The sequence below is a fragment of the Epinephelus lanceolatus genome, chromosome 15, assembly GCF_041903045.1.
Source record: "Epinephelus lanceolatus isolate andai-2023 chromosome 15, ASM4190304v1, whole genome shotgun sequence".
Lineage (NCBI taxonomy): Eukaryota > Metazoa > Chordata > Actinopteri > Perciformes > Serranidae > Epinephelus > Epinephelus lanceolatus.
The window spans coordinates 38,266,518-38,290,668 of record NC_135748.1 but is presented as its reverse complement, the minus strand read 5'-3'; the positions used below and the strand labels follow the sequence as shown (position 1 = coordinate 38,290,668).

The 24,151-nt window shown below is 39.3% G+C and overlaps 1 protein-coding gene across 5 annotated transcripts in view; it reads left to right on the top strand.

Moving 5' to 3' along the window:
- LOC144467036 (uncharacterized) overlaps positions 1 to 24,151 on the top strand; it is a 39,213-nt gene that overhangs the window by 9,626 nt on the left and 5,436 nt on the right. Inside the window, exons 1-9 of one of the 5 annotated variants that reach the window (XM_078175294.1) lie at positions 12,683 to 12,784; positions 13,557 to 13,622; positions 17,078 to 17,113; positions 18,574 to 18,609; positions 19,511 to 19,546; positions 20,448 to 20,483; positions 21,928 to 21,963; positions 22,879 to 22,914; positions 23,816 to 23,851. In XM_078175294.1, coding sequence (XP_078031420.1) covers positions 13,603 to 13,622; positions 17,078 to 17,113; positions 18,574 to 18,609; positions 19,511 to 19,546; positions 20,448 to 20,483; positions 21,928 to 21,963; positions 22,879 to 22,914; positions 23,816 to 23,851 — 272 coding nt within the window. In that variant the 5' untranslated portion in view covers positions 12,683 to 12,784; positions 13,557 to 13,602. Of the gene's footprint in view, positions 1 to 12,682; positions 12,785 to 13,556; positions 13,623 to 17,077; positions 17,114 to 18,573; positions 18,610 to 19,510; positions 19,547 to 20,447; positions 20,484 to 21,927; positions 21,964 to 22,878; positions 22,915 to 23,815; positions 23,852 to 24,151 lie in introns of those variants that run through there. The other 4 variants (XM_078175295.1, XM_078175296.1, XM_078175297.1 and 1 more) reach the window with 4 other exon arrangements.

Genomic DNA, 24,151 nt, shown 5'->3' with positions numbered 1-24,151 from the left:
GTTGGCGGAGCTTGAATGGAGACGCCAGGACTGAGGTACGCTGATCACTGAACGCAGACGACCACGCCGGCGTGTTTGGCTGCAGTCTGGTTGCTGCTGCGAGTCTGGTGGACCGGTGTCGAACAGATCGTCGAACGGATCGCCGTCTGAATCAGTCGGGAAGATTCTGCAGTACCGGTGTTATGCCGAGATCTGCATGCCTGCCGAGAATTGCATGCATCTCGCGGGAGCGGGCGCGCACAGCCAAAAGGAAAGCTACCGTCTTGATTTTTAAGGAAACTTACTGTTTAAAAACGAAATAATCTTCTTTACCAGGTTCATCAGTGATGATCACTGATCTGAAGTCTAGTTTTTTAACGTTTAGCGTCATCAATGTTTTATTAGAATTGGCAAAGTAGTGTTTCCTCGATTGGTCTGAGTCTGCTTGATTAATCTCTCATTCTTAATGCCAACTCTTCACTATTTTGTGTGTGGCTGCGTTTTTAAGCATGGGATTTCAGATAGTTCTATGAAAACAAGGTTTTTAAATGCGGAAAATGAATGTAGGGAGTCATTCGCACTGTCACGGCCCATCAAATCCTACGCTACGTGCTGGTAAAGCCATGATGGTGTTACTATCAAACTTCTGATTTGAAGTTTCATGAGGGTGTTAAGGGGTGCATGCATTTTTCGACAGAACTGATTGCTGCTGCATATACAGAATAATAATGCATTTAATAATGACCTGAGCATAAATAACAGGGGATTTATCAAAAGTTTGATAGTAACACCATCATGGCTTTATCAGCACGTAGCGTAGGATTTGATGGGCGGTGACAGTGCGAATGACTCCCTACATTAATTTTCCGCATTTAAAAACCTTGTTTTCATAGAACTATCTGAAATCCCATGCTTAAAAACGCAGCCACACACAAAATAGCGAAGAGTTGGCATTAAGAATGAGAGATTAATCAAGCAGACTCAGACCAATCGAGGAAACACTACTTTGCCAATTCTAATAAAACATTGATGACACTAAACGTTAAAAAACTAGACTTCAGATCAATGATCATCACTGATAAACCTGACAAAGAAGATTATTTCGTTTTTAAACAGTAAGTTTCCTTAAAAATCAAGACGGTAGCTTTCCTTTCGGCTGTGCATGCGCGCTCCCGCGAGGTGCATGCAATTCTCGGCAGGCATGCAGATCTCGGCATAACACCGGATCCATGGTAGGTAACATTAGACAATCTTTACATTTTTTTTTTTTTTTTTTTGTTTGAATAAAAGTTTTCTCTATGAAGCGTTTAGGCGAGACGCGCGATCAGTCTGAGCTCGAGAAATCTTGAGACAAACAGGGTAGGATGGGTTGGCCCAGCATAAGTAGGCTTGGCAGGTGATTAGAGGTGTGGTTGAGGCGTGGTTCTGCTCCCAAACCTAAGTTAACAGGTTAACTACATTTAGTGACTAATAAGCAAACTCTTGGATAAAAACATTGTTTAGTCTTAATTAGATTATTAGATGATTAAAATCATCACTGTGTCTTTAGAGGTTACCATAAAACCAAAATGTTCAAATGATGTCAAATTAGAATAAATAAGTTAGACAGGAGTGCAGTCAGAGTTGATGGAGGTGTGTAAGATGAGGAAGGGTTGCTTCAACAAGAGGACTGCTGTCACCCTGAGATAACCATGTCTCAGTGATACTAAAATAATCTATCTAATAATCTAATTTCTCACCCTGGTGCTCTTTGTTACGTGTTTACTAGGATCATTGTCAGAAGAGCACAGCTCTATATGGAAAGGTACGTATGGGTTTGTGTATGTTATGTATTCACTATATGTATACGTTAATATGCTCAATGGAGTTCCTAGAATTATTTTGTAAAAGCTACTGGCCTAATGGTCCCCTAGAGGTTTATGGGATGGGGAGAGGGTTTGTTTCTTATTTTTCATTTTGCTATTTTATTATACTTCCATTGTCTACTATCTTTGTTTATTTAATGCCTGCCATATCTCATGGGTTTTTTTAATTTTTATTTCTTTTTATGGAAAAATTCGATAAATAATTGATCACAAAAAAAAAGAAAACCACTGTTTCTCCTACCACCCCATCTCAGGTAAGCTTTTATCATCATTAAAATGTAACTGCATTCACTGATATTTTGCACACACACAAGTCTGATGATGTCAGTCATTATTATGTTACTTTATAATTGTAGCATGTGTTAGCTAACATGCTGCTGTTGCTACGTGACCTGTGAAGACAAGTTTACTGTTCCTCAGTGCAGTTCAGGTTTAAAGATCTTGTTTTCTTAGCTAAGCATATTATTAATGTATACCCAGAGGAAATAATTGGCTGCTGACCACAGTCTTTACTTTGTCTCATCAGACATAAACCTACATTCTGATGTGTTTCTCCTAAACATCCCTCCCAGGAGAAATAAGGAACAAAAGAACAGATGGACTTGCACAGCACTTCTCTAGTCGTCTGAGCACTCAGAGCACTTTGACACTACTTGTTGATTCTATAAGGGGTTATGAGAAACAGATGAGAATGTAGTAATGTCCAAAGAAGAAGATGAGTTATGTCTGATAAGACAAAGAAAACATTGTGGTGAGCAGCACATTTTCCTCTGGGGAGACAAGAGGAAGGTTATTTCTCAGGAGCTGAATTAAAGAAGTATGAAAAATGGTCACAATCTCATATTGATCTTAAACTGAGCTCAGTTACGTCTGGGAGAAATAGGTTGGACAAAGATCTTATTTTGAGTTTTCCCTTCCTCTGGGTATATATTCACATGAATTTCATTTCATGTGTATCCACACTCCAGACGTTAAAGTCAGTAAAATCAGCTTCCTTTTGTTACAGATGAAATGACAGTAAATGTTTGGGCCTCTGCACCCTCATAATGATCCCATACGATGGATCAGGATTATTGTTTAAGTGATAAGTGATTACTCTAAAAGTCTGTGTTGATAAAAGAGAGGAATCATTCAGTGGGAACAGAATCAACTTTTACTGAACTTCTCTGATGTCTACTCAGTAGTTTCTGTGTATCCATCAGTTGATGTGTCTGGATGTCTGATCATCTCATTTCCCACCCTGGTGCTCTTTGTGTCTTGTTTACTAGGATCGTTGTCAGAGAAGCACGGTTCAGTAGGGAAAGGTACGTATGGGTTTGTGTATGTTATGTATTCACTATATGTATACGTTAATATGCTCAATGGAGTTCCTAGAATTGTTTTGTATAAACTACTGGCCTAATGGTCCCCTAGAGGTTTATGGGATGGGGAGAGGGTTTGTTTCTTATTTTTCATTTTGCTATTTTATTATACTTCCATTGTCTACTATCTTTGTTTATTTAATGCCTGCCATATCTCATGGGTTTTTTAATTCATTTATTTTTTATGGAAAAATTCGATAAATAATTGATCACAAAAAAAAAGAAGAGCACTGTTCTGTCCCTGTGATCTGTCCCACACACCACCCCATCTCATGTAAGCTTTTATCATCATTAAAATGTAACTGCATTCACTGATATTTTGCACACACACAAGTCTGATGATGTCAGTCATTATTATGTTACTTTATAATTGTAGCATGTGTTAGCTAACGTGCTGCTGTTGCTACGTGACCTGTGAAGACAAGTTTACTGTTCCTCAGTGCAGTTCAGGTTTAAAGATCTTGTTTTCTTAGCTAAGCATATTATTAATGTATACCCAGAGGAAATAATTGGCTGCTGACCACAGTCTTTACTTTGTCTCATCAGACATAAACCTACATTCTGATGTGTTTCTCCTAAACATCCCTCCCAGGAGAAATAAGGAGCAAAAGAACAGATGGACTTGCACAGCACTTCTCTAGTCGTCTGAGCACTCAGAGCACTTTGACACTACTTGTTGATTCTATAAGGGGTTATGAGAAACAGATGAGAATGTAGTAATCTCCAAATAAGAAGATGAGTTATGTCTGATAAGACAAAGAAAACATTGTGGTGAGCAGCACATTTTCCTCTGGGGAGACAAGAGGAAGGTTATTTCTCAGGAGCTGAATTAAAGAAGTATGAAAAATGGTCACAATCTCATATTGATCTTAAACTGAGCTCAGTTACGTCTGGGAGAAATAGGTTGGACAAAGATCTTATTTTGAGTTTTCCCTTCCTCTGGGTATATATTCACATGAATTTCATTTCATGTGTATCCACACTCCAGACGTTAAAATCAGTAAAATCAGCTTCCTTTTGTTACAGATGAAATGACAGTAAATGTTTGGGCCTCTGCACCCTCATAATGATCCCATACGATGGATCAGGATTATTGTTTAAGTGATAAGTGATTACTCTAAAAGTCTGTGTTGATAAAAGAGAGGAATCATTCAGTGGGAACAGAATCAACTTTTACTGAACTTCTCTGATGTCTACTCAGTAGTTTCTGTGTATCCATCAGTTGATGTGTCTGGATGTCTGATCATCTCATTTCCCACCCTGCTGCTCTTTGTTACTTGTTTACTAGGATCGTTGTCAGAGAAGCACGGTTCAGTAGGGAAAGGTACGTATGGGTTTGTGTATGTTATGTATTCACTATATGTATACGTTAATATGCTCAATGGAGTTCCTAGAATTATTTTGTAAAAACTACTGGCCTAATGGTCCCCTAGAGGTTTATGGGATGGGGAGAGGGTTTGTTTCTTATTTTTCATTTTGCTATTTTATTATACTTCCATTGTCTACTATCTTTGTTTATTTAATGCCTGCCATATCTCATGGGTTTTTTAATTCATTTATTTTTTATGGAAAAATTCGATAAATAATTGATCACAAAAAAAAAGAAGAGCACTGGTCTGTCCCACACACCACCCCATCTCATGTAAGCTTTTATCATCATTAAAATGTAACTGCATTCACTGATATTTTGCACACACACAAGTCTGATGATGTCAGTCATTATTATGTTACTTTATAATTGTAGCATGTGTTAGCTAACGTGCTGCTGTTGCTACGTGACCTGTGAAGACAAGTTTATTGTTCCTCAGTGCAGTTCAGGTTTAAAGATCTTGTTTTCTTAGCTAAGCATATTATTAATGTATACCCAGAGGAAATAATTGGCTGCTGACCACAGTCTTTACTTTGTCTCATCAGACATAAACCTACATTCTGATGTGTTTCTCCTAAACATCCCTCCCAGGAGAAATAAGGAACAAAAGAACAGATGGACTTGCACAGCACTTCTCTAGTCGTCTGACCATTCAGAGCACTTTGACACTACTTGTTGATTCTATAAGGGGTTATGAGAAACAGATGAGAATGTAGTAATGTCCAAATAAGAAGATGAGTTATGTCTGATAAGACAAAGAAAACATTGTGGTGAGCAGCACATTTTCCTCTGGGGAGACAAGAGGAAGGTTATTTCTCAGGAGCTGAATTAAAGAAGTATGAAAAATGGTCACAATCTCATATTGATCTTAAACTGAGCTCAGTTACGTCTGGGAGAAATAGGTTGGACAAAGATCTTATTTTGAGTTTTCCCTTCCTCTGGGTATATATTCACATGAATTTCATTTCATGTGTATCCACACTCCAGACGTTAAAGACAGTAAAATCAACTTCTTGTTCTGGAAGATCAAACTGACTGCAAATATTTGGGCCTTTGCACCTTCATAATAATCTTTGTGTCTGGTAATGATCTAATAATAATGAAGTCATGCATAACACCTTTTGCATCATTCTGATCTTATTGGTCCAGACATCGACCCTGTGAGAGATCATGACGACCTGTGAGTCTAATCTGTTAACCTCATTTACATTGTTTCACACACAGTCTCAAATATTTAGATGAATCTGTGGACATGACTAAAACTTTTTCAGCACAGTCACATTCATCTTTTCTGTCACTTGTATCTGGACTGACAGACACTAAAGTCATTTCAGTCAGGAGAGACTCCATTTAAAGAGGCAACAGATAGCATATTTTCCTAAATATATCATTATGTAAGTAATGTGGGTTGCACAGGGTAGTGGCCACAGTAAAATCAGACTACCAGCGTTTACATAGGTTACTTAGTGGCTTTGCAATCTTTGTAATAAGCTTCTGCCATCGGGGGCGAAATTTCACGGAAAAAATCTGCTTTACGGCAGGAAACGCGTCATGTATTGCGAAACTGGTCAGCCAGCCAATCAGGGACTGGAGCTGGTCCTTATGAGGAGTTGGGCATGAGATAGTTGAGTCGTGAGCACAATGGCAGACGGACAAAGTTTGGAAACAAGTGAAAAACGGCCTAGCAAAAGAAAATGAGCTCCTCTGTGTGAGGAGGCAAAGAAGAGCAAAAAAGAGAGTGATAAAAGAAGAGGAAAAACTAGAGTTCAGTCAGGCGTTCAAGAGATGGAGGGAGAGGCTTCAAAACCGATGTCCAGCTAGCTTTCTTTCTGATGGATCAGTAAGTAACACGGCTAAATGTTAGCTAGCCGAGAGACAACTGTACTGTACTGGCTGCTAGTTCATTCCTAGCTGGCCAGCATCGCAAATCGCCACAACCAGGGACCAGGTAGCGAGTGTTGGTCAGCTGACATCCTCGTTGCCATTCTACGGCAGCCCTCAGACAGTGATGGCATGTGAGGGCAGCCTTCGCAGCTACTGGGCACCCAGCATCTCCCACCGGGAGAAGTGGAGTAAAATCCTCTCCTCCGCTCTCGTTTGTCTGGTGAACGGCTCTCCTCTGTCAATACACTCTGCCAGCAGTTTAATAATATTGATGCCAGTTGTAACATTTGAATGTTTTAGTAGTAAGCCATGTTCTAAGCAGGATAATGTATAGTGAGCCGGTGACAGTTGAAAAATAACTCCGCTGTGCGTCGGGGTTCCGTTCCCCTGTCGGGAGTTATTTTTCTACAGTCACCGGCTCACTATACATTATCCCTTACGTGTCTACTGTTGTTTGTACTGATACTGTACATATTGGTATATTTACTGTGAGCTGTTTGTACTGATACTGTGCATTCTGGTATAATTATTTGCATTACTATTTGTTTTTCTTCAGATAAATCTGATAATTGTTGCTCGGCCTCTTTACTCATTTATTTAGTTTAGTGTCCCCACACCTTCTCATTCTACATATACATAGAGGTATACTGGTGGCTTTACAGACTACATTTTATTGATTATCTCTGATCCCCACGGTCAATTTGGTCTTTGCGACAGTGCGAGCAACACCACTGACGCTAGGTGGCGCCAAGCTAAAAATAAACGAATCCTATCTGTTGCCTCTTTAAGAAAGAAATACATTTATTGACATGGTGCACAATAAAGTTTAGAAATGTCAAGAGGTGAGTAGAGCCTGAAAAACAGGAGGAAGTGTTTGAGGAATATTTAGGATAACACTCACCCTGGGGTGTCGAACTCACAAGACAGGAGACAGGATGGATCTTTAACCATTTAGTGACTAATAAGCAAACTCTTGGATAAAAACATTGTTTAGTCTTAATTAGATTATTAGATGATTAAAATCATCACTGTGTCTTTAGAGGTTACCATAAAACCCAAATGTTCAAATGATGTCAAATCAGAATTACTGAGTAAAACAGGAGTGCATGAAATTTCTTTTCTTTTTTTTTTGCAAACAGCAAAAAAAAAAACTGATATCACAGGCTGATCCAACTCATAATTTGACTCAGTAGTGTGTACGGCCCCTGCGTACCTGTATGACCTCCAGACAACGTCTGGACATGCTCTTGATGAGTCGGCAGATTGTGTCCTGACAGATCTCCTCCCAGACCTGGATCAGGGCATCATTGAGCTCCTGGACAGTCTGTGGTGGTACTTGTTGGCGGTGTCAGATGCACCGATACATAACGACTCATAGGTACTCAATTGGATTTAGTGTCAGGGGGACGAGAGGGCCAGTCAATGGCATCAATGCCTTCGTCATCCAGGAACTGCCTACACACTGCACCAGGAGGAACCCAGGGCCCTCTGCATCAGCCTAAGGTCTGACAGTCGCTCTGAGGATTTCATCCTGGTACCTAACAGCAGTCAGGGTACCGTTGGCTATGACATGGAGGTCTGTGTGACCTCCAAGGATATGCCTCCCCAGACCATCACTGACCCACCACCAAACCAGTCATGCTGTATGATGTCACAGGCAGCATAATGTTCACCACAGCATCTCCAGACTCTTTCACACCTGCCACATGTGGTCTGTGTGAACCTGCTCTCATCTGTGAAGAGAATACTAATTCTGGTGTTCTCTGGTGAATGATGGAGCTGCATGGTGCTGGGCTGTGAGCACGGGTCCCACTAGAAGACGTCAGGCCCTCATGCCACCCTCATGGAGTCTGTTTCTGACAGTGTGGTCAGAAACATGCACACCAGTAGCCTCCTGGAGGTCATTCTGTAGGGCTCTGGCAGTGCTCCTCCTGTTCCTCCTCACACAAAGGAGCAGATAGCGGTCCTGCTGCTGGGTTGATGCCCTTCTACGGCCCTGTCCAGCTCTCCTTGTGTAACAGCCGGTCTCCTGGTATCTCCTCCATGCTCTTGAGACTGTGCTGGGAGACACAGCAAACCTTCCTGCGACCACACGTATGGATGTGACCATCCTGGAGGAGCTGGACTACCTATGCAAGCTGATTGGGCTGCAGGTACCACCTCATGCTACCAGTAGTGACAAGGACACTAGCAGAAGACCAAACTACAGGAAAATCAGTCAGGAAGGATGAGGAGAGAGCAACTGGCTGTGGACACCACATGTAAAACCATTCCCTTTTTGGGGGTTGTCTTGCTTTTGCCCCTCCATTGCACCTGTAGTCACTTTGATTTGCACCAAAGCACCTGAAACTGATTCACAATCACTTGTGATTCCTAAATGGACAGATTGATATCCCTGAAGTTTAACTGACTTGGTGTTATACCATGACCATTAAGTACTCCCTTGATTTCTTTGAGCAGTGTATTCAAAGTAATAAAATCATGGCATAACAAAGATTTATTGTTTTAAGGATCTGATATTTAAATGACCAACAGACCAAACTGAGAGAACGGTTTAAAAGTTTGGCAGCAACAATCTGATTGGCTCACTGAGATCTTTAACTCAAAGAGTGAACGCCCACAGTCAGCTGATCAAGTTGGAAGAGACAGGAGGAGAATTTGAGGGAGTATTCCTGAAATAATTTCTGCTAAGCTTCAGTAAAATCATCTTCCTTTTGTTACAGATGAAATGACAGTAAATGTTTGGGCCTCTGCACCCTCGTAATGATCCCATACGATGGATCAGGATTATTAGGGACCTCGGCCTTGGTGCGTTTATTCTTTCTTTCTTTATTCTTTCTCCCGCCGCCTCTTTGAGGCTGAATTTGACCCCCTAAACATGCTCAAAACCTCACCAAAATTGGCACACTTGTCAGGATTGGCGAAAAATTTGATAAAATGAAAAAAATGAACCCCTAAAGTGCCAAAATGGGCTCTCTAGCTCCACCTAGACACACTAAAATGGCCACTGCGGCCCGTAGGAATGTTGTAGAAAGATCAAACCAAAACTGACACTGACACTGACACCCCTGACCTAAATCCAACAGGAAGTGAGCTATTTGCCCTTTCAAAGTAAGATTTCGCCTCAAAAATGCTTTTTCAAAAACTATCTCCTCCTAGACCCTTTATCACATCGGCTTCAAACTCGCACACATTACAGCTCAACCCCTGCTGAATAAAACTTATGAATAACTTTGTCATTACTTGAATGGTTTGGATTTTATGGGCTCCTAAAGGTGCCGTGACACAAAACCTCCTGACGATCTTCAAAAGAAAAGATGAGGGGCAACACATCTTAAACTTGCGACCAAGATCACATTTTTGACTCCACAAAGATAAAAACTACATGTCTGCGTTGGGGACGAGTGTATTTCTCTGCTGGTGTGCTCAGATTGACGATTGGACCCACGGTTTGGGAATTAAAGCGAAGAATTTGAGACATTTTAAAGCCATGTTAATCTGCTGGGTCTCACACAACTTGTCTGTCCCTCTGCTGCATGCAACTCATTAATCGTCATAACAACGCCTTCACTCTGACACACACAGCCCTCTGTGTGTGTGTGTGTGTGTGTGTGTCTCACAATCTTAAAAGGAGACATTGCAGCTGCAGAATCTTAATTTGAAACAGCATCTACACATTATATATCAGTGTTTTCCATCTATCACATTCTACTACAGCCTTTATCACTGATAATACTGTGGCTACTTTTGTGATTATGACTGTTAAATACATATTGTAATTAATATTAACTCCCTCTATTGCCAAAAATGACCTTGCGTACCCTTGACATTGCTTGTTTTTCTCGACATTTCGACTCTTACGAATAATTCACACTGTCTGCGTGAGCTGGAGGCCGAAACGGCGAGAGTCCGAGGTCCCGCCCAACGCTGCTCGCAGCTTTAATTGTTTAAGTGATAAGTGATTACTCTAAAAGTCTGTGTTGATAAAAGAGAGGAATCATTCAGTGGGAACAGAATCAACTTTTACTGAACTTCTCTGATGCTGTGTTATTTAAAGAAAATTTCACCATCAGTAAATTATTCACACATTCACTATACTTGTTATAGTTTCAAAGAAATTGACATATTATTACATTTCATCCACCTGCAGCTTAAATCTTAGTACATTCTCTTCACATTTTAAATAATGTCCTGTGTTTCTATCAAAAAAAGGGAGGAGATGAACCAGGAGCTGTCGTCTGAAATGGGATGGAAACATGGTTGAGGCTCCCGTCAGCAGCTGCTCCTGATGGTCTCTTCATATTATCATGCCTGCTGCTGCTTCCTGCATCACTGTGTATTCAGAAATCAGTTTAAACACAAATAATTTTTTAATCATTATGCTGAGTTTGTTGTAACCTGCTATGCTTTAAGTTTTGCAAACAGAGTCATGTCAGTATTATGTGCAGGTGGAGATAATCAATATGAGGGAATAATTCAAACACTGATTCAAAACAAAATCAAAATGACAATGTATTTATCATACATTTAAAAAATAGATAGATATATAATTAAAGGTATAACTAAAATAATACATGAACATGTTGAAAATAAATGGTATCTAATGCAATGTAATTTGAGAACTCTAAGGTAATTCACACTGTAGGCTAAACCCATATGATGGCAGAGCCAACCAGTGAATAAACGACACACAACAAACCTTCTATCTTGGTCAAAATACTGGAAAATGTTACGTAGTCTGACTGACTTTTTGCATTAATGTATCTGTTACTTGTGTATGTTATAATCTGCCATTTATGTAACCACTGTGGCACTTAAGATTCAACAAAGAAAGAAAGTGGACTTTATTCACCTTTATACATGTTTGAAGAAATAAAGAAGAATATTAATATCTTCTAAGCAAAGCCTGCAGATCCTTGACTGAACACAACACGCAGCACAACATCAAACCAAAGCCAGCCCATCAGCCAGCTCACTCCTGGGTTAGATACCTCAGTAGCTTTAAGGAACAGACTTCACTCCTACATGGATCATTGTGTATCAAACAGGTGTCACACTCCTTTACTGAGCCTCTCACTGATACTTTGATTGGAGTCAAGTAGAAAGCTACACAATGTGAAGTGTGTCTGAAGGAGGGAAGTGTGTGAAGCCACAAATGAAAGGAGCTGGTGACTTAACAAAGAGTCATGTGACTGTTTCAGAGCTCAGCCAATGAGGTATTTCCCTCTCTCTGACTGAAGCTCAGATCCTTTCAAACTGCTGTTTCTCCTGCATTAAGATAAATACCACATTATATTTCTATCATGTAGCCATCTTAATACCTGATACAGACAACAGTTATCACATTATATATTATTGTCATGTCCATTGTGTACATACAGGTACATACTAGACTTGCTGACTTGCTGCTAATAACCTCACCACTGTCACTTTACATCTCCACTTTGTCTTTAATTGCTCTTGTAGATCATATTTTCACTTCTATTCTTATACTAGTTGTATAAACCTCTTATCTTATTTATTCATTTATTGCACTTCTCTATTTGTTGGAGCCACAATAACATTCTTTGTATTTGTTTTGATTCATGTGAATAGATGCAGTTTTGTTGTTTGTACACAGGGTGGCGCACTAGAGCAGGGAAACACAGGTAACACAGGTAAGGTGCAGGTGATGAGCAGCAGGTGTGTATTCCATCAACGGAGCTAAGAATATCCAGACTAAGGTGTCATCTTGAAGTTTGTTATACTGTGTTATATATGTGTAACTGTCTTTTAGGTGTCTGTTCTTGTCTGTTGAACATTTGTTGATCATAGATGGAGCTAATCCTCACCTTAATCCTGCTACAGACCAGGATTGCCCGGCAGCATAAATTACCATGGTTACTAGGCTGGGATTCAGGTTAACCACCTTGATGATATTAATTACTTTATTTATTTACTCCAGTAACAATGACTGTAAACAGGAAATAATGCTAACAGAAAATGCATGTAGGGGTAACTAATATTATTTACCAACGCAGCTTTAGTTTAGCATGATTTTTTAACCCTTTCATACTGTTCATATTCTGACCTTCACAGTTTTTGACCCTTTATTATTAGACACCATCAAGAAATATGAACCACAGTCAATTCAGTTTACCGTGCATCCATCTGGGGCCCCCTAGTGTCTGAGGGGCCCTCAGCAGCCGCTTAATTCACTGATAGGGAGGGTCGGCTCTGGGTGGGGCAGGAGGCAGGAGGCAGGAGGCAGCCAGAGATAACGGCGGTTTGAGGAAATTTAGTTTCATTTGAGCAGCAGTGACGCAGTGCTGTTTACCATCCAAAAGGTACTGTAAATACTTTATTACTTTTATCACCAGGGTTCTTGTGTCATTCATTTATTCAGTTATTTCATTCTGTCCGAACAACAAATAAAATAAAGAATTTAATTTCTTTGTTTTGTTTTTTAAAAAAAAGTGGGAACAGTCCAAACTAACACCTAACATACAGCGGCAGTAATGTGGAACAGACAACATGTCACTACGTTAATCTTCCAAGTAAATCAGGCTGTAAATATTTTATATAGTGATGACAAATATGCATATTCTCATACAGCTACTTATTAAACTTGCAGCATAAAGAAGGCAGTCATAGAGCTCATAACTTCTGCACACTGTGTCACAAGGTGTAAAGAAAGCTGCAGGAGAACATTCTGCTTGTGCACTTGTAAAGTCTTTCACATTTGACTGTGACCGTCTTTTCACTTTCACCTTTCATCTAAAGTGCATTTAGTGTGAGAGCAGGGTGTGTTTCTAATGTGTCATAGTCAAAAGTCAAAACAAGAGACCTCTGTGGATCATTCAGCTCCTGATAAAATCCTCCTGAACACTGAGGGAATTCTAGCTGGGAAGTTTTAGGTGGTTGCAATCTGCAGTTCACCAATAGAGGCCACTAAATCCCTGTAAATCTTGCACTCTTCTTCTTAAATAGTATTTGTGTCGTCTTTTTCTCAGCAGATGTTTTGAGTTGTAGTTGCAGGAAAAGCACAGGTGATACAAATGTGTCCTGTTTACTCCAGAGTCAGAGGTCAGCACTCAGCAGGTGTGTGTTGTGTTACAGCTCAGAGCAGCAGCACAGACCACACTCTGCAAGGACCAGTGTGAACATGGGGAACGACTCGTCAAAGTAAGTCATTATTATATTACTTTATAACATTATTATCTGTGTTAAAGTGCTTTTGTTACTATGTGACCTGTAATTTAATTTCATTTGTATCCACACTGACACTAGAGTCAGTAAAATCAACTTCCTTTCCTGGAAGATGGAAATGACTGAAAATATTAGGACCTCTGCACCCTTATAATAACCTAATAATTAATGTTAAAGTGAGAATTAGGAGGAACATCTTTAAAAAGAGGAGAGGAATCATTCAGTGGGAACAGAATCAACTTTTACTGAACTTCTCTGATGCCTTTGCACCTTCATAATAATCTGGAAGCAGAATTCAGCAACATGAACAGATCATTCATACAACTTGTTCTCCAAGTACAACCTGATAAAAGTCCGGGGTCCATCATCTCCATGGTCATAATCAGAGAGGGCTGAGGCTGCCCTCTCCATTGACAACAAGTCCATCAAGTCTTTTAACCACAAATCAATATTAAAGCAATTTGGCTTACGTACTTTCCAGTTCATCAATATAATTCGTTTAACAGACAAAAAGGCTAATGCAATGATTCGCTGTGTGCATGTTTTGACAACCATGTTTGGGTGTACCCAATAAAACCCGACCTACAGAATTCAACCACGACCGCCCCGTTGCCCTGACATCCATAATAATGAAGTGCCTAGAGAAACTCCTGCTGAACACCATCCTGCTGATTGTCACTCCACGTCTGGACCCCTTTCAGTTTGCCTATAAGGCCAAAAGGGGCACAGAGGATGCTGCAGCCTGCCTGCTGCACCTCCTCCTTCAGCACCTGGACTCACCAGGTAACTTTGTGAGAATTCTCTTTGTGGACTTCAGTTAAACCTTCAATACAATCCAGAAACACCTGTTGATCCGGAAACTGCACCATCTCAACACGGCCATTCTTGCACTTCTCTCTGACAATCTCTCTGCTCTGGATTATCACAACACAGTCACACGCTTCACTCAGTGGTGTATGGACAACCATCTTCACATCAACGTCAGTAATCATCATCATTGACAATCAAACAGTTGAAACAGTGGACAGTTTTAAATACCCGTGCGTAACTCTGAATAATAAACTCAATTTCGATCAGCACACCAGAGACATACAAAAAAAGGAGCCAACAAAGACTGTCAGCTATCTGAAAACTCAAAGGACTCTATGTCGCCCCCCATCTACTGCTACTGCTGTACCAAAGCATCATTCAACCAATCCTTCTGTACTGTTCCACATGTTTCTTCACCATGCTTTGTGTCACCAATCGGGCCAAACTGACACGCATCAAATCAAATCAAATCAAACTTTATTTATATAGTGCTTTTCATACATTAAAAATGCAACACAAGGTGCTTCACACAATAAAAACATACAACAAAAATACTACAAATATTGAAAACCTGCCCCTTCCACCCCTACATATAAACACACACACACACACACACACACACACGATCAATATAGTAACATGGCAGGGCACTGAGGCACCAGGTGAGGAAAAAAACACCTATGGGGAGCTCATCCACACTGAGTGGTGTCACAGCCTACGGCCACAAGGAGCGCCGCCACAGAGACCACCCTGACCCAGATAGACTGGGTTAGACTCCACACATGGTGTAGAGCCCCCCAGTCCCCCGGGCCTGAGGGATCTCCAAGACGACGTCCCCGTGGGCGGACCAGACACACCTCCCAGTGTGGAGGCCCCCCATGAGGAAACACTGGAGCTAAAAACTAAAAGACTAAAAGACAATAGGATAGGTTAAAACAAGTATGAGATAAAATAATGATAAAATGCATAAAAAAAGGATTAAGGATTTAGAGAAATTAAAGATTTAAAGATTAAATAAATGAAGATTCAGAAATTTAATAATAATAAAATGCATGAAGATTTAAAAATAAATCATTTAAAAGCATTAGAGATTAAAATAACATATAATAGAAGAATTAAAAGAGTAAAAGAAATCAGTTAAAAGACAAACTAAAAAGGTGAGTCTTGAGCCTCCTTTTAAAAACATCAACAGTCTCTGCAGTCCTGATGCTCTCCAGCAGGCTGTTCCATAAGTGAGGGCCATAATGGCTGAATGCAGCCTCCCCTTGGGTTTTTGTTGTAACTCTTGGAACAATTAAAAGGCCGGTGCCGGAGGACCTCAGGATCTGCGAGGGTTGATATGATAAAAGCAGGTCAGATAAATAAGATGGCCCAAGACCGTTAAGACATTTAAAAACTAATAAAAGAACCTTAGAATCGATCCTGAAACACACGGGGAGCCAATGCAGCCATTTTAAAACCAGTGTAATGTGCGCCCGCCCTCTGGCCCTCGTCAGCACTCGTGCGGCTGAGTTTTGGAGTAGCTGCAGATTAGAGATTGTGTTTTTGGGAAGACCAGAGAGCAGGGCATTATGTAAGGGATAATGTATAGTGAGCCCGTGACAGTTGAAAAATAACTCCTGACAGGGGAATGGAGTTATTTTTCAACTGTCACCGGCTCACTATACATTATCCCGCTTAGAACATGGCTTACTACTAAAACATTCAAATGTTACAACTGGCTTCAATATTATTAAATTGTTGGCAGAGTGTATTGACAGAGGAGAGCCGTTCACCAGACAAACGAGAGCGGAGGAGAGGATTTTACTCCACTTCTCCCGGTGGGAGCTGCTGGGTGCCCAGTAGCTGCGAAGGCTGCCCTCACATTTATGGCCAGTGACCGACATGATCTCCCTGCTCTCCAGGCCAGCTTGGGAGAACTGTGTGAACTAACGTTAACTGATTTTGATGCTCCTCAGTCTAAGGCCGTTGCTATGGTGTCCCTAGCAACGGAGCAGCAGAGCAGCGGTGATACCTCAAGAAATAAACACCGCAGAATTTTGTTGATTGACCAATCAGAATCAAGTATTTAAGAGTGCCATGTTCTAAAATAGTCTAAAGGACAAGAGATAAAAGCATGCATCAGCACCTCCGTGTTAGCCTGAGAGAGAAACACACCGCTTACAAAATCGTCGGTCTTCCCACACCCAACCTCACAGAGTTAAACAACAGGGCCATTACACGCTTTGCAAAATCAATAGAACGGGACACCACACACCCACTCAACCAATACCTCATCCCATTACCCTCAGGGTGCAGGTACCAGACACTTAAACTCAGGAAAGCTCGACTTGGGAAATTCAAATTCCTTTTGTTACAGATGAAATGACAGTAAATGTTTGGGCCTCTGCACCCTCATAATGATCCCATATGATGGATCAGGATTATTGTTTAAGTGATAAGTGATTACTCTAAAAGTCTGTGTTGATAAAAGAGAGGAATCATTCAGTGGGAACAGAATCAACTTTTACTGAACTTCTCTGATGTCTACTCAGTAGTTTCTGTGTATCCATCAGTTGATGTGTCTGGATGTCTGATCATCTCATTTCCCACCCTGGTGCTCTTTGTGTCTTGTTTACTAGGAGGGCTGAAAGAGAAGCACAGCGCGAAAAGGAAAGGTACGTATGGGTTTGTGTATGTTATGTATTCACTATATGTATACGTTAATATGCTCAATGGAGTTCTTTGAATTATTTTGTAAAAACTACTGGCCTAATGGTCCCCTAGAGGTTTATGGGATGGGGAGAGGGTTTGTTTCTTATTTTTCATTTTGCTATTTTATTATACTTCCATTGTCTACTATCTTTGTTTATTTAATGCCTGCCATATCTCATGGGTTTTTTAATTTATTTTTTTATGGAAAAATTCGATAAATAATTGATCAAAAAAAAAAAAAGAAAAGAAGAGCACTGTTCTGTCCCTGTGATCTGTCCCACACACCACCCCATGTCATGTAAGCTTTTATCATCATTAAAATGTAACTGCATTCACTGATATTTGCACACACACAAGTCTGATGATGTCAGTCATTATTATGTTACTTTATAATTGTAGCATGTGTTAGCTAACGTGCTGCTGTTGCTACGTGACCTGTGAAGACAAGTTTACTGTTCCTCAGTGCAGTTCAGGTTTAAAGATGTTGTTTTCTTAGCTAAGCATATTATTAATGTATACCCAGAGGAAATAATTGGCTGCTGACCACAGTCTTTACTTTGTCTCATCAGACATAAACCTACATTCTGATGTGTTTCTCCTAAACATTGTTAACCATTTAATAACTAATGAGCAAACTCTTGGATAAAAACATTGTTAAGTCTTAATTAGATTATTAGATGATTAAAATCATCACTGTGTCTTTAGAGGTTACCATTAAACCAAAATGTTCAAATGATGTCAAATCAGAATAAATAAGTTAGACAGGAGTGCAGTCAGAGTTGATGGAGGTGTGTAAGATGAGGAAGAGTTGCTTCAACAAGAGGACTGCTGTCACCCTGAGATAACCATGTCTCAGTGATACTAAAATAATCTCAATTATTCAAAGTAATAAAATCATGGCATAACAAAGTTTTATTGTTGAAGGATCTGATATTTAAATGAGCAACAGACCAAAGTGAGAGAAAGGAGAACGGTTTAAAGTTTGACAGCAACAATCTGATTGGCTCACTGAGATCTTGGCAACATGTAGTTGGTTTAAGTCAAAGAGTGAACGCCCACAGTCAGCTGATCAAGTTGGAAGAGACAGGAGGAGAATTTGAGGGAGTATTCCTGAAATAACTTCTGCTAAGCTTCAGTAAAATCAACTTCCTTTTGTTACAGATGAAATGACAGTAAATGTTTGGGCCTCTGCACCCTCATAATGATCCCATACGATGGATCAGGATTATTGTTTAAGTGATAAGTGATTACTATAAAAGTCTGTGTTGATAAAAGAGAGGAATCATTCAGTGGGAACAGAATCAACTTTTACTGAACTTCTCTGATGTCTACTCAGTAGTTTCTGTGTATCCATCAGTTGATGTGTCTGGATGTCTGATCATCTCATTTCCCACCCTGGTGCTCTTTGTGTCTTGTTCACTAGGATGGCTGAAGAAATAGCCCAGCTCCGTAGGGAAATGTACGTATGGGTTTGTGTATGTTATGTATTCACTATATGTATACGTTAATATGCTCAATGGAGTTCCTAGAATTATTTTGTAAAAACTACTGGCCTAATGGTCCCCTAGAGGTTTATGGGATGGGGAGAGGGTTTGTTTCTTATTTTTCATTTTGCTATTTTATTATACTTCCATTGTCTACTATCTTTGTTTATTTAATGCCTGCCATATCTCATGGGTTTTTTATGTTTTATTATTATTTTATGGAAAAATTCGATAAATAATTGATCACAAAAAAAAGAAGAGCACTGTTCTGTCCCACACACCACCCCATCTCATGTAAGCTTTTATCATCATTAAAATGTAACTGCATTCACTGATATTTTGCACACACACAAGTCTTATTTGGAGATTACTACTTTCTGATCTGTTTCTCATAACCAACAGACCAAAGTGAGAGAAAGGAGAATGGTTTAAAGTTTGACAGCAACAATCCGATTGGCTCACTGAGATCTTGGCAACATGTAGTTGGTTTAAGTCAAAGAGTGAACGCCCACAGTCAGCTGATCAAGTTGGAAGAGACAGGAGGAGAATTTGAGGGAGTATTCCTGAAATAATTTCTGCTAAGCTTCAGTAAAATCAACTTCCTTTTGTTACAGATGAAATGACAGTAAATGTTTGGGCCTCTGCACCCTCATAATGATCCCATACGATGGATCAGGATTATTGTTTAAGTGATAAGTGATTACTCTAAAAGTCTGTGTTGATAAAAGAGAGGAATCATTCAGTGGGAACAGAATCAACTTTTACTGAACTTCTCTGATGTCTACTCAGTAGTTTCTGTGTATCCATCAGTTGATGTGTCTGGATGTCTGATCATCTCATTTCCCACCCTGGTGCTCTTTGTGTCTTGTTTACTAGGATGGCTGAAGAAATAGCCCAGCTCCGTAGGGAAATGTACGTATGGGTTTGTGTATGTTATGTATTCACTATATGTATACGTTAATATGCTCAATGGAGTTGCTAGAATTATTTTGTATAAACTACTGGCCTAATGGTCCCCTAGAGGTTTATGGGATGGGGAGAGGGTTTGTTTCTTATTTTTCATTTTGCTATTTTATTATACTTCCATTGTCTACTATCTTTGTTTATTTAATGCCTGCCATATCTCATGGGTTTTTTATGTTTTATTATTATTTTATGGAAAAATTCGATAAATAATTGATCACAAAAAAAAGAAGAGCACTGTTCTGTCCCACACACCACCCCATCTCATGTAAGCTTTTATCATCATTAAAATGTAACTGTATTCACTGATATTTTGCACACACACAAGTCTTATTTGGAGATTACTACTTTCTGATCTGTTTCTCATAACCAACAGACCAAAGTGAGAGAAAGGAGAATGGTTTAAAGTTTGATAGCAACAATCCGATTGGCTCACTGAGATCTTGGCAACATGTAGTTGGTTTAAGTCAAAGAGTGAACGCCCACAGTCAGCTGATCAAGTTGGAAGAGACAGGAGGAGAATTTGAGGGAGTATTCCTGAAATAATTTCTGCTAAGCTTCAGTAAAATCAACTTCCTTTTGTTACAGATGAAATGACAGTAAATGTTTGGGCCTCTGCACCCTCATAATGATCCCATACGATGGATCAGGATTATTGTTTAAGTGATAAGTGATTACTCTAAAAGTCTGTGTTGATAAAAGAGAGGAATCATTCAGTGGGAACAGAATCAACTTTTACTGAACTTCTCTGATGTCTACTCAGTAGTTTCTGTGTATCCATCAGTTGATGTGTCTGGATGTCTGATCATCTCATTTCCCACCCTGGTGCTCTTTGTGTCTTGTTTACTAGGAGGGCTGAAAGAGAAGCACAGCGCGATATGGAAATGTACGTATGGGTTTGTGTATGTTATGTATTCACTATATGTATATGTTAATATGCTCAATGGAGTTCCTAGAATTATTTTGTAAAAACTACTGGCCTAATGGTCCCCTAGAGGTTTATGGGATGGGGAGAGGGTTTGTTTCTTATTTTTCATTTTGCTATTTTATTATACTTCCATTGTCTACTATCTTTGTTTATTTAATGCCTGCCATATCTCATGGGTTTTTTATGTTTTATTATTATTTTATGGAAAAATTCGATAAATAATTGATCACAAAAAAAGAAGAGCACTGGTCTGTCCCACACACCACCCCATCTCATGTAAGCTTTTATCATCATTAAAATGTAACTGCATTCACTGATATTTGGCACACACACAAGTCTGATGATGTCAGTCATTATTATGTTACTTTATAATTGTAGCATGTGTTAGCTAACGTGCTGCTGTTGCTACGTGACCTGTGAAGACAAGTTTACTGTTCCTCAGTGCAGTTCAGGTTTAAAGATGTTGTTTTCTTAGCTAAGCATATTATTAATGTATACCCAGAGGAAATAATTGGCTGCTGACCACAGTCTTTACCTTGTCTCATCAGACATAAACCTACATTCTGATGTGTTTCTCCTAAACATCGTTAACCATTTAATAACTAATAAGCAAACTCTTGGATAAAAACATTGTTTAGTCTTAATTAGATTATTAGATGATTAAAATCATCACTGTGTCTTTAGAGGTTACCATAAAACCAAAATGTTCAAATGATGTCAAATCAGAATAAATAAGTTAGACAGGAGTGCAGTCAGAGTTGATGGAGGTATGTAAGATGAGGAAGAGTTGCTTCAACAAGAGGACTGCTGTCACCCTGAGATAACCATGTCTCAGTGATACTGAAATAATCTCAGTTATTCAAAGTAATAAAATCATGGCATAACAAAGATTTATTGTTTCAGGATCTGATATTTAAATGAGCAACAGACCAAAGTGAGAGAAAGAAGAACGGTTTAAAGTTTGACAGCAACAATCTGATTGGCTCACTGAGATCTTGGCAACATGTAGTTGGTTTAAGTCAAAGAGTGAACGCCCACAGTCAGCTGATCAAGTTGGAAGAGACAGGAGGAGAATTTGAGGGAGTATTCCTGAAATAACTTCTGCTAAGCTTCAGTAAAATCAACTTCCTTTTGTTACAGATGAAATGACAGTAAATGTTTGGGCCTCTGCACCCTCATAATGATCCCATACGATGGATCAGGATTATTGTTTAAGTGATAAGTGATTACTATAAAAGTCTGTGTTGATAAAAGAGAGGAATCATTCAGTGGGAACAGAATCAACTTTTACTGAACTTCTCTGATGTCTACTCAGTAGTTTCTGTGTATCCATCAGTTGATGTGTCTGGATGTCTGATCATCTCATTTCCCACCCTGGTGCTCTTTGTGTCTTGTTCACTAGGATGGCTGAAGAAATAGCCCAGCTCCGTAGGGAAATGTACGTATGGGTTTGTGTATGTTATGTATTCACTATATGTATATGTTAATATGCTCAATGGAGTTGCTAGAATTATTTTGTAAAAACTACTGGCCTAATGGTCCCCTAGAGGTTTATGGGATGGGGAGAGGGTTTGTTTCTTATTTTTCATTTTGCTATTTTATTATACTTCCATTGTCTACTATCTTTGTTTATTTAATGCCTGCCATATCTCATGGGTTTTTTATGTTTTATTATTATTTTATGGAAAAATTCGATAAATAATTGATCACAAAAAAAAAGAAGAGCACAGTTCTGTCCCTGTGGTCTGTCCCACACACCACCCCATCTCATGTAAGCTTTTATCATCATTAAAATGTAACTGCATTCACTGATATTTTGCACACACACAAGTCTTATTTGGAGATTACTACTTTCTGATCTGTTTCTCATAACCAACAGACCAAAGTGAGAGAAAGGAGAACGGTTTAAAGTTTGACAGCAACAATCCGATTGGCTCACTGAGATCTTGGCAACATGTAGTTGGTTTAAGTCAAAGAGTGAACGCCCACAGTCAGCTGATCAAGTTGGAAGAGACAGGAGGAGAATTTGAGGGAGTATTCCTGAAATAATTTCTGCTAAGCTTCAGTAAAATCAACTTCCTTTTGTTACAGATGAAATGACAGTAAATGTTTGGGCCTCTGCACCCTCATAATGATCCCATACGATGGATCAGGATTATTGTTTAAGTGATAAGTGATTACTCTAAAAGTCTGTGTTGATAAAAGAGAGGAATCATTCAGTGGGAACAGAATCAACTTTTACTGAACTTCTCTGATGTCTACTCAGTAGTTTCTGTGTATCCAACAGTTGATGTGTCTGGATGTCTGATCATCTCATTTCCCACCCTGGTGCTCTTTGTGTCTTGTTTACTAGGATGGCTGAAGAAATAGCCCAGCTCCGTAGGGAAATGTACGTATGGGTTTGTGTATGTTATGTATTCACTATATGTATACGTTAATATGCTCAATGGAGTTCCTAGAATTATTTTGTATAAACTACTGGCCTAATGGTCCCCTAGAGGTTTATGGGATGGGGAGAGGGTTTGTTTCTTATTTTTCATTTTGCTATTTTATTATACTTCCATTGTCTACTATCTTTGTTTATTTAATGCCTGCCATATCTCATGGGTTTTTTATGTTTTATTATTATTTTATGGAAAAATTCGATAAATAATTGATCACAAAAAAAAGAAGAGCACTGGTCTGTCCCACACACCACCCCATCTCATGTAAGCTTTTATCATCATTAAAATGTAACTGCATTCACTGATATTTGGCACACACACAAGTCTTATTTGGAGATTACTACTTTCTGATCTGTTTCTCATAACCAACAGACCAAAGTGAGAGAAAGGAGAATGGTTTAAAGTTTGATAGCAACAATCCGATTGGCTCACTGAGATCTTGGCAACATGTAGTTGGTTTAAGTCAAAGAGTGAACGCCCACAGTCAGCTGATCAAGTTGGAAGAGACAGGAGGAGAATTTGAGGGAGTATTCCTGAAATAATTTCTGCTAAGCTTCAGTAAAATCAACTTCCTTTTGTTACAGATGAAATGACAGTAAATGTTTGGGCCTCTGCACCCTCATAATGATCCCATACGATGGATCAGGATTATTGTTTAAGTGATAAGTGATTACTCTAAAAGTCTGTGTTGATAAAAGAGAGGAATCATTCAGTGGGAACAGAATCAACTTTTACTGAACTTCTCTGATGTCTACTCAGTAGTTTCTGTGTATCCATCAGTTGATGTGTCTGGATGTCTGATCATCTCATTTCCCACCCTGGTGCTCTTTGTGTCTTGTTTACTAGGAGGGCTGAAAGAGAAGCACAGCGCGATATGGAAATGTACGTATGGGTTTGTGTATGTTATGTATTCACTATATGTATATGTTAATATGCTCAATGGAGTTCCTAGAATTATTTTGTAAAAACTACTGGCCTAATGGTCCCCTAGAGGTTTATGGGATGGGGAGAGGGTTTGTTTCTTATTTTTCATTTTGCTATTTTATTATACTTCCATTGTCTACTATCTTTGTTTATTTAATGCCTGCCATATCTCATGGGTTTTTTATGTTTTATTATTATTTTATGGAAAAATTCGATAAATAATTGATCACAAAAAAAAGAAGAGCACTGGTCTGTCCC